Source organism: Triticum urartu, chromosome 2A (assembly GCF_056163025.1).
Source record: "Triticum urartu cultivar PI428250 chromosome 2A, HENAU_Tu73, whole genome shotgun sequence".
Lineage (NCBI taxonomy): Eukaryota > Viridiplantae > Streptophyta > Magnoliopsida > Poales > Poaceae > Triticum > Triticum urartu.
Genome location: NC_141874.1, coordinates 84142226 through 84153931, shown reverse-complemented (window position 1 = coordinate 84153931; position 11706 = coordinate 84142226). Strand labels below are relative to the sequence as shown.

At 44.8% G+C, this 11706-nt stretch overlaps 1 protein-coding gene across 1 annotated transcript; it reads right to left on the bottom strand.

Annotated features, from left to right (window-relative positions):
* Window positions 1-2619: 2619 nt before the first annotated feature.
* Window positions 2620-11499, bottom strand: LOC125535844 (PHD-finger and DNA binding domain-containing protein). Its single transcript, XM_048698913.2, has 9 exons — window positions 10285-11499; window positions 9582-10193; window positions 7845-8895; window positions 7467-7749; window positions 7262-7386; window positions 6600-7189; window positions 5807-5835; window positions 4893-5516; window positions 2620-4478 (listed from the first exon to the last, which is right to left on the bottom strand). Exons 1-9 carry the CDS (start codon window positions 11208-11210, stop codon window positions 3196-3198), a joined length of 5523 nt encoding a protein of 1840 aa, XP_048554870.2. The 5' UTR covers window positions 11211-11499; the 3' UTR covers window positions 2620-3195.
* Window positions 11500-11706: the final 207 nt, after the last annotated feature.

Genomic DNA, 11706 nt, shown 5'->3' with positions numbered 1-11706 from the left:
AGAAATAAGTGAATATTGATATGGATCAAATTCCAAAAAAGTAACTTTTAAAATTTCTGAATTCAATATGCTTTGGTCAGGTTCGAAAAATAATTGTTTGCCAAAATGTTAAACCGTGGCGGACACCACTATCACATTGCATCTTACCGCTCCACCCTCACCCAAACTCCATGAGTCGTGCCGCCACCTAGGTCATCATCTCAGGCGCCCGGAACACCAATCCCCACACGGTGAGTCCTTGCATCTGCATTGCCATCGTTTCACGCTCGATGAGCATGAACGAATGAATCGCACAGTCCACAAAATCGCGTGCGATCTCACTAGTTTACAGTCGCTTGAGTCTTACCATAACCGAAGGCTCTTCGATTCCAAGCATTTTGGTAAGATTTTGAAACTCTTAAAAAGAATCCTTTGTTTTTTTATGTGGCACGATAAAAGGATAAAATCGTGTAAGATTGAAATGGAAGAACATAACATTTGGATTATGTGTTTAAAGAGGCCTTAAATGGCGGTCCCATACAGGATGTGTGGAGTGGGGCATGATTTACCCCCTTCGTGCAAGCGTACGTCTGGTACCTGACGGTACGTTGTGCGGGCAGTGAACGGGAAACAAAGTCATCACGTTTTGCACTGATTGGTTCCGTACGCGCAGGACGCGGCTCCGGGCGATCACAGGAGTCATGTGAGCGCGCCATCACTGCTGCCCGTCCAGCCTTCCAGGCACTGCTAGCTGCTGCCATGCCACCATGTGACGGTGTGGTGCCAACCACCGGCTGGCTTAATAATTCCACAGCCGTTCATTGCTCTCATAATTCATCGTATCATCGAGGTTACCCTACAGTGCAGGAGCAGTGCTGGATGGGTTCGGGCCGGGCCGACGGGGAAACGGGGCCGTGATATGGAGTGAAGTGGCAGAAGCATGGCTGCTTTGCTGGAGGAGTACTTTGTTTGTCATGAAGTACGTAGGTACGTACGCGGTACGTTCGATTGGGTGGCTGTCGACCGTCGTGCGCGTCGCTTTCGTCTTTTGGGATGGATGGAGACCGGCGACGAGGGGTGGCGAATGAGGGTGCCGACCGGCCGGACGGGACTATGATTGATGGTCGAAGGTGACGCCAGGTTAGATACTATACTCAATCAATCAATCTGCGACGGAATGCGTGTCACTCATGGCAACCGGCCGGCCGGGGAGTGGTTCGAAAGAGGTTGGCGATTCTACCCTGCACATGCACCATCAGAAAACATAGCCCAAAGGCTGCCTGCGCAGTGCGCACGGTGGGTGATCCAGAGGAGATGTTTTCAGGTGAGGATGAGACCGGTGCAACCGCCGGCGTTTGTCAGAGATCGGTGCACCGCAGGCACCTCCGGTGATGATGATGATGATGAGCCCACGCTCCGACGGCAAGACACCAACGACAGTTCTCAGCAAAAGTTTTGGCGAAGCAAGGATGCATGAGAGCTCTGCTGGCTCATTTTGTAGAGGAAGCAGTAAGCTTCACACAGCGACGCCTGCTAAAACCGTCACCGTCGTCACCAGCCAACCGACGAGTTTTTTTACTTTGACGCAGCAAGTCATCACCGTGCACTGAACACCCCGACGGTCGCGGCAGTTCAAAGTCAGCGAAACCATTGCAGACCAGCACCGCCGTCACCACCACCAGCACCATGATGATGAGGCACCTCTGCCGGCCATTCCTTTCGTTCTGAACTCAGGAGTTGGAAGGAACACAGACGGGACACCACCGCTCCCCAAATAGCTGCTGGGCAGAGGAAAAACACAGCGCCTCACCCAAAACCACCCAGAGTGCAGCAATTCACTGCGGCAAGGCACTGAAACTTGATCTGACAACTAGATTTTTACATCTAGGAATGCTGGCAGCCTCGCTAAACCAGAACTGAACCAGCAAGCACCGTAACAGCAGCGTTCTACTACCCTTCTGAATCTGACAGTCACACTGCATGAGCATCTCCCCTAATAAAAACCTAAAGGAACCCTATGTATACAAAATAAGATCAAGGATGTTGACATGAATTGCTCCGCGGCATGGCCGGGTTGCGCTTGCATTGGAACGCTGTTAGAAGCACTGGGGAACACTTAAAATGGAACGTCAGGTCGACTGGTCAGTCTGGTGCACCATCTATGGGTGCACTAGGGAGGTCTGGAGAAATGGAAGGCCTCGTGCTCGACAGCGGTAGCAAGTGGTTCGTCTATGTCTCCATCCTGTTCACAAGGAGAATGAACTAGATCAGATACATAGGTGAGTGCCAGCTGGAGAAACAATCTGCTATAGGAAGAACATGCCGTGGATTTACCAGCTTGATGATTTGATATGATATGGATAAATGTTAACCACTGAATCGTCAGAGGAACAACACGAGCTCCCACTGCTTCAACATGATATGGTACTCGTAACTCATTCTTTGGCCTTAATGAGCCCATAATGGTAACAAAAACCATACATGTAAAACTAGCACTACGATATTCCTGCAGCAGTATTTTCATCACTTTTGGCCTGTTGCTAAGAACATGATAGACCCAGCACAGGAGCTTAGTGTGAACCTTTGCTAGACCAAAAAAAAAACATGGGATCTAGTTCTGTGTATCACTATATCATCACAGCAGGAAAGGAAAATTGTTAAATGTTAATTTCTTTTCAGCATGAAACATGTTTACATTCAACACAAACAAATTAGATACGTAAACAAAATTGGAGCCCACCTTGTGCATCATGAGTAAGTGCAGCACAACCAAAAACCAGCCACTTGTACTCAAAGACATCCCAATCAACACATAACCTCATAGTGCAACATGAATCACAAGTTCTGACCAGAAAGCATGGGAAGGAAATGGGGCCCAGATATTTCCTATGTCAGCTCAGCCAAGAATGTTAACCATAATAAACACTTGTGGTGGCATAGTCAATAGCTCCAATGCTGCGCTTGTCAGGTCAGCATATTTCCCTAAGGAAATGGCCAAAATACGATGAATCCACAAACATATATTTTTCCTTTTTGTAGATTATTATTACTGGGTTGCATCACCAATGTAATATCCTATAGCACAAAACTAAGCTGTCAGGTAGCTCAACAACCCAAGCTAATCAGAAGGAATTCTCTACCAAAGCAGCAGCAAGACTGAACAGTACAAGCTCACGGAGAGTCATGCTGGAATGCACTGCTCTTTTGACATATATCCTACAAAGTCAATAAGCTCAGGGGAACCTGAATATCCATCTCCAGTTCAGCAGGAACAATATTATCCACGGAACTACCGTTGGATTGTAAAGCAATAGATTCCTTCACCAAATCACTTTCGGATGTCATGATCATGGCTTCTTTGTTAGATATTCTAGTGTTAAACTGCTCATCTATTAAACCATCTGTATGTGTTACTGCAGTAACTTGGCCATTTTGAGCACTATGAAGCTCTTTTAGATTTTTATGATTACCAAGATCATTCAGACGGTTCTGATCATCAAGCTCTTTTGGGTAGTCATGACTATCAAGCTCTTCCACACTACTATGATTTTCAAGCTCCTTTAGACTGCTATGGCGATCAAGCTTGTCCAGATGGTTGTGATTACCAAGCTCTTTTTTACTGTTAAGATTGTCGAGATCTTTCAGTTTGTCCAGCTCTTTCAGACATTGTGTTTCTCCTGCAGAAAATTTGCTATCTTCAGTACAACCAAGCTCTTCTGGACTGTTCTCATTGAGATCTATCACATTGTTATGATTGCCAAGTTCACTCAGACAGTTACAATCATCAAGCTTTTTCTCACCCCAGTGATTGTCAAGCTCATTCAGATTATTATGATCATGAGGACTCCTCTCAGTGATATGACTGTCAAGCTCTTCCATGTTGTTATGGCTCTCCGGCTCCTTCAACCCATTACAATCATCAAGCTCTTTCTCAGTACTATGACTGTCAAGCTCTTCCATATTGTTATGGCTCTCCGGCTCCTTTAACCCATCACAATCATCAAGCTCTTTCTCAGTGCTGTGACTGTCAAGTTCTTCCATATTGTTATGGCTCTCCAGCTCCTTTAACCCATTACAATCATCAAGCTCTTTCTCAGTGCTATGACTACCTGGCTCTTTCTCAGTGTTATTACTGACTGGCTCTCTCTCAGTGCTATGACTGTCTGACTCTTTCAGATCATTATAATCTTCTAGCACTTCCAAACAAATACTATCAGGAACCTGTTCCTCAATGCTATGACTCTGGAGCTCCCCAATGTTATGAGTGTGAAGCTCTTTCAGATCATTGGAAGTGAACAGATCTTTCGGACAATTGCTGTGCTTGTCCTCTATAGACCTATCAATGGTGTCTTCCCTGTCTGATTGATCCTTAAGAATTGCATTAGCTTGTGCATATGGACAAACAGGAACAGCTCTCAGACGGCATGCATGACACTTGAAGCCTATGAGATTATTGGCATTTTCTATGGTAATAGAATATATATCCCCATGGAACCAATCTGCAGGGAAGAACAAGCGCAATCAGAAATGCATCATTTAAACTATGACAGCTTCCCATGGTATGAGGAGCAATTGAAGTGAATGAAATACACAGCCAAATTCCAAAAACAATTGTTTGTCTTGCTGAGACAAAAGTAATGTTAGCTTAGGAAAGGATATATGTCACATAGCTTAGGACATAATCCATGGGAAAAGAAAGTAATAATTACTGTTCTAGGAGGATCACGACAAATATTGAAGGGTCAACTGTTGCTCACTTGTAAGGGCCAGGGCTAAAATAAATGATAATGAAGAGTTTTTGGCCAATGCAATTGTCAAAGTGAACAATTATAAGTTTGTTTGAAGATCACGGAGATACATAGCATGAAGTAAACCATTTTCTTAACATTACCATCAAAGTAAACATATCTTACCTTCACAATTCTCACAAGCAATATAAATAGCATCTCCACTGTAGCATTTCTTACAAAGACAGCATACTGGACTGGTTTCTGAAATCTTAACATCTTCAGATGGAAAAACAATTCTTGCTTTCCTAAAATTTGTTGCCTGTTCATCAGCTGTGTTCTGTGTCCATCGAAGACCATCTAACCAGTACGAGTAATGCGAAGCTGTCCTCTTCTTCTTACGACAGCTTGCTGTATGCTCGGATTTATCTGAGTTGCCTTTCATGTACTTATCATATAACCTTTTTGATATGCGTTTCACCGGTTCATTCTTGGCTTCATTTGATGGTTGACTGTCAGACATCTTTTGTGATTTATTCTTTGACACACTCAATGGATTCTTTCTAGGCCGGCCAGGCTTGCCATTCTTCTGTCTGGTTTTCTTCTTGAGGTTGATAACTATCTGTTTTCTTCTCCTTAAACTCTTTCGTAGTTGCTTCTTCTGCTTCTTTTTCGGAGAGCTCTTCTTTGATGCTGCCTTTTTCTGTGGAGACACCACCGGCTCGACCTTTTCAGCTAGGCACTTGTTGCAAACATAGACGGTATCCACAGCACCTCTAGGAACGTTGAAATGTTTTCTATGGAAAAGTGCTGCATAGAACAAGAGAATATTGCAGCTGAGTCCCAGTATAACTCCAAGCATCAATATTAGAAGTAAAAGGCCAAACTTAATACTTGATGATGGATCACCTAAAAAATTCCTAACAATTGAACTTTTTTTTCATCATATGACATACATAAGGCCCCGCAAAAAATAAAACGCATATCCCATACACACACAACAAAATAAGGGCTATATATTTTCTTCGACAGTCTTAAGGACTATAATGATACATATGTAACAAGAAAAAAAAATCTGCATATTTGCAATTTGTAAATACCTTCACAATATTTGCAGTTCACAGCTTCCCTGTTCAGAAGACAAAAAGAGGGAGAGAGTCAAATAACTAGCCAAAAAAAATGTACCATTCAACAAAACAGAGAATATATTGGCAACACTGAGAACAAGCTGCAGAAGCTACTGAAATGTACTTCCAGTTTCAGTTCAATTTTTTTTTCAAGCAAAGTATATGACCTTGCAGGAGAAGTCAAAATGCTAAAAGCTGATTCCTATACCAATAACTTTTGCCAAAGTATTTGCTAAATATAATTAGCAATTTCAACTGTGTAGCTTGTACAGGAATATCAACATCGGCTAGATTGGCAATGGTTGTACATACCGCAAAAGTTGGTACACACTCAGGGAGGGAGGGAGATAATCACCTAGACTTCAGAAATCAAATACTAATAACAGGCATAGCAAAACCCAGTCATGCAAGAAATTTCTTACTTCCTCTGTAAAGAAATATAAGAGCGTTTAGATCACTAAAGTAGTGATCTAAACGCTCATATTCCTTTATGGAGGGAGTACTTTCTTTAGATATTGCCAGATAAACACAATACAGTACTATCTGAACAATTATATCCAAAAGGTAGGGATGAATAGTTAGGCAAGTGTAACTGACTCAGCATACCTAATCAGCAAGACATGCAAAGAACAAGAACCATGGCAAAATCCATATTATAATACATAAGTGTGGATAAGAAAAAAGAACTGACACTTTTGCAATGAAATTTTAATGACTTGCTTGCTTTACTTAAATGAATAAATGAACATTTGGCTTAATTACATACCTGGCAGTTACTGTTTTGAAACACTGACCGCAAAGCCTGCTGGGAAGTTTTTGTGCTTTCTCTAGGAGGTTTTGTGCTTCCTCTAGTTTTTGTGCTTCCTCCAGTTTTTGTGCTTTCTCCAGGAGGTCATCAAACACTGATCTTGATCTTTTTGGCTTTTCGGGACTGAAGTCGCTCATCTTAGAAAGATCATCGGTGTCTTTCTTCTTTCTACGTGAGCGGTCATTGGTGTCTTTCTTCTTTTTAGGTGAGCTGTCCTCGCTGTCTTTCTTTTTAAGTGAGCGATTTATTGCTTTGGCTTCATATGCCCTCAAAAGACTCAACGGGACATGACTTTCACTCAACCAGTACCTGTTCCTCTCGCTAGAGGGCTCCTCAAATTTTACTCCATGTTTAGCAACAACAGGAGGAATATTCTCCCTCTTTCCAAAATCAAGTAGATATTCCACATTCGTTGCTTCTATACGTTTTCTGCGAATTATAACTTTCTTGAAAAATCTTGCTATTTTCTGGGTTTCCTTTGTTGCAATTGCAGAAGAGAGAGTGCTCAATATCTCAGGCCACTTGATATTCAATTCAAGCTCTTTAATCTGAAGGTACATAAAGAACAATTCAGTGGCCCAATTTTATTGATACTTCCCAAAAGAAAGAGAATATATTACCTGCAAAATGAGCTGGGACACATTTTGTGCCATTTCCACAGCAGCTCGCCAAGCTATGTATTTGGACCTCCTGGCAAATTGTGAACCATCGGGATACACTATGGTGGGAATTTTCTTGCGTCCCGCTGAGACATACAAGGTCACAAAGGTTTAATACATCGGAAAATAGTGTATCTGGAAACTGACAGAAGATTGGAGATACAACCTTGCCGAGCAGATTTGCAGGCCAATGACTGAGGCAACCTCTTCCAGTGAAACACTTGACGGGACAATGTTCCGCCCCTCCACCAATAAACACCAACATCACGGAGGTCGACTTTGAGCTCAATAGCAAGTGGCTTCCTCCCTGGCTTTCTAGCAATTGCATAACCTGCAGACTTATTAGATGTACGGACCAAGATATGGGCTGCAGACCCAACAACTTCAACAGAGTCTGCTGGTTTTTGCCATTCTCCTGAGAAGGCAACACGTCGCAGACTGGACTCTAACTGCAGAGTATTGGGAGATAATCATGTGAGAGTTTGGTACATGCAGATTAAATAATAAAGCCTTTAATAAGGACAAAGCATTCAAAAAGTTATACCATGAGAAGAGGCTGCTTCAGTGATGATACATCTGAAGCCATAAGAACTGCCTTACGCCAATACATGCTATATTGTGGATTTTGCCATGGACCAGACAGCAAACCATTCAGGCGTTTTTCAATTGACAACATGCTATCTGTAGCAAGGACAATATGACTTTCCTTGTTCTTTTCTGACAAAGGACCAACAGCACATGGCTTAGGACTCTCCATACACTTAACGTCAGTAAATCTGAAAATGCAATCACTACCACCACTGATTTGGCAGGAGTTGCACCAGCCACATTTTTCCTTTAGGAGCTCCACAGATAACTTTTGATCAGTCAGTGCAAAAACATTAACATATTTCTTACATATTGTTTTTAGCCGAAAAGAAACTGCATCCGGGCCATGCTTCTTTCCTTCCTCATTCTCTGAAAGCTTGTGCTTTAACTCTTCAGCAGCCGATGCTGCTATTTGACCGAAACTGTAGTAGTTTATATACATAGCATTCCCAGAACTTAGACAGCAGTTACTTGCTTCTTTTTTAGGTGATGCATCTTTCTGGTTCTCTGCAGACAAACCATTAACATGCAAGCCAACATCATCTTGCTTAGAATTGCAGCTATCCTTGTTGGCACCAGATGCATTAGGTTGTGAAGTTTGATTGGGCTTCTCATTAGCAGTAGTTTCATTGCCGTTTTGAGAAATTGTCGCACGTCTCAGGGTATAACTCTGGTGTGAGGCATCCTGATCTGAATTTGAGGTGCAAATTTTCCCGGTATCCAATTGTTGAGAGCCATGCTTTTCTATGGTACACTGTTCATGCTCACTAGATTGTTTCAGTGATGACTGCCTGCGGTCTGTTTCATGGTCCGAGGTACTACATTCCTTGCTGTTCTCATATCGCCCGTTAATATTAGATGTTTCAGTTGCAATACCCCGAAACAAAGAGATCACATTTAGGATCGGATTGTAAGACGGATGACATGGAGTTAACACTGTAATAAGGGAATGAAGATCCATCTGGCCATAATAATGACATGGAGAGTCTACATCACATGAATCAACCCTGCAAGTTCATAAGGTCATTTATTTATTAGTGCAAAATTCAACCATTTAACTGGAGTGCAAACATATAGGATCAATTTCCAAAGAACAACAAATCATCGCATTTATGCAATATATGTATCTCATTTTTCTGCGAAGCCTTGATCGGAGCCTACAAAATGAAATAAACTCAATCTTGCAAAACCAGAGTATTGCAGTTATTCCCTTGCTTTATCCCCAAAACTGTATAGTTAATTGACCTATTATTATAATAAAGAATAAAATGAGAACCCATATCCGCACGAAAGCACGGCTGAAAAAACTACAAGCAACAGCGATATTCATCGACACGATGAGAACTCACTGGCACATAAAGCACAGGGGGGTCTGTGGCCAACAAAAGAAATTAGTGTGATGATCTTTGTGGAGAAATAAACAGCACAAATTAAGCAGATGAAGTGCAAAGGAATGGGAACTAGATGTACAGTGAAACATAAACCGCATGTGGGAATGTAATTGCGACACAAAAGTCTAACAATTGATGGATGATGTCATGGTACAATCAACACAGAATGGTACTCAAGCATACAACTATGACAAATACTTTGACTAGTCATTAGGAAGCCTAAACAATGACAGCAGAGTAAAGGAACTCTCAGAAAGATATACACATAAGAAGACCAAAGGAGGAAGTCTAAACTGACTTACACCAAAAGATAGCCGCAGGTGCCAAAGTATAGTCGTCCATGTGGATCACTTCCCAGAACCTCTGCTCCTCTGACAAGCTTTGCCATATTTCTGGACCCGTTGTACTTCTGCATCGAACACTCGGGACAATGCCATTCTCCTTCAGGCAATAGGTCCTCCACCACCCCCACACATTTTGAGTGAAAAGCTGAAGGACAGCCATCGCAGCATAACAGGTTGCCATCCATACCACACAGATAACATTCGTCACTGTTACCATCATCCATATCATCAGAGCCTTCTGGAGGCTGAGAAGAATCTGCTAGGGCCACAACAGAAGAACCTCTCTTTTTTCTTCTTGAACCAGTAGCTCTACAGCCCTCATCATTTCCATCTAACTCAGACATCCTTGAACCAAGTTCTGAACGTATAGCCTCAATCTCAATAACATCGTCACAGAGTGAGCGCAGCAGCTCGAGTTTTACTGTTGCTGGCTGCCAATAGTACTCTGTATCTAACAGCTTTAGATCTGTAAGCTTCATACCATACCTCAGTTCTGAACCACGAGTCAGTAAGTATTCGGCAAGATAGATTGGCCAAGTTGCTAGGTCTAAGAGTTCCCAGTTAAGATTCCTATGCAATTAGCAGTAGATAATTAAAAGACGAGTCTCTCATGACCTAAAACTAGTAAGCCTGTATAAAATAGGGAATCAAAGACTCTTACCTAATACAGTGTATTGCCGGAGGGTCTCCTTCATGGGCCAGATCTTCTAAGTGGTTCTTCAGAGAGCGGAGCAAAGCAAAATGCACCCAGTCTATCAAGGGGTTCACGTGCTTACACCGCAGCGCCGCGACAAATGTCTCCAGTGCAAACGGGCTTAGGAAAAGCTGCTTGCTAAATGATCTCAAGCAGGAGTAGACTTGAAAGACATCCATAACAGGGAGGCCTTCCAAATCCAGGCCCTGTGACGAAGGTGGCAGGTTCGGCTTTTGCAGCGGCCTATCCAGCGCAGCATCCTCTAAATCCCTCACGACTGCGCGAGACCGACCACTCCCATTTGCACGCTGACGCTTCCTCCCAGATTGCTGCGGCGTAGCAGCAATCAGAGCCGGAGCCACATCCTCGGCGGATGAAGTCTCGGCAGCCTCTGCAGCAGCAGCTACATTAGCGGCCGCCTCCATTTCAGCCGCCAATGCCGCCGCCTTCGCTTGTCTCGCGCTCCGACGAACTGGGCTAGGGCCAATCTTCCGCTTCTTCCCCGCCGTCTCCGCCATCGCCTCCCCATTTTCCCCACCCGCTCCTCCCCCCTTCGCCGGCGTTGCAAGCACAGGCAGAGGCCCGTTTGCCAGCCCATCTCCATCTACGGTCTCGGCCACCACAGAAACGTTCCCCTGCGGGGACTCCCCGTCCCCCCGCCTCCGCTTCTTAGGCCGCTTCCCGGCGGAACCCCCGGGAGTCTCCGGCTGCGGCGGCATGGGCGCGCCCACGAGGATGGAGCCCATCTCGTCCGCGTCGATCTCCTCGGAGTCGCCGTCCTCGTAGAGCACGCGGAAGTACCCGGCCTCGGCGTCGTACGACTCAACCACGCCGGAGAAGACCCCGAACCCCGGGAAGGCCTTCCTCACCGCCCTCCCCACCAGGTCCGCCATGCCGAAGCCGCCGCCGCGGAGGAGCCCCGCCGCCGGCGGAGGCTCCGCGGATCCCTAGGGTTTGCGGCGCGGAGGGGCCGCGGCGGATCAGGGCGGATCCCTAGGGTTCGGGGCGGATCGGCGGGGTGGATTCGGGGCTCCGGCGGTGCGGGGTTTGGGTCGGGCGTGAGGAATTCTGGTTCGCGTCGGGGGAGGAGGTGGGGGGGATGGAGGGGAAGCAGGCGTGTGGTTATATTATGGTTTTGGCGTTCATACTCGGGGCCTTTCAGTGTGTGTGAGCAGCGGCGATGGTGCGTGCGGGCAGGGCGTTTTTGGGAGGGAAATGGAGACCGGCTCCGAACAAAAGCACTCTTCTCCCTTCGATTTGAAATGAAATGTTGGGTGCCATGGTGCCATCTCCTACTTGGCTTGAGGAAGACATTGTAGGATGAACCTTTCAGTGGCTGAGGTTTGGGTGGGATCAAACCTTTTTCTACGAAATTCATTCCTGATTCTT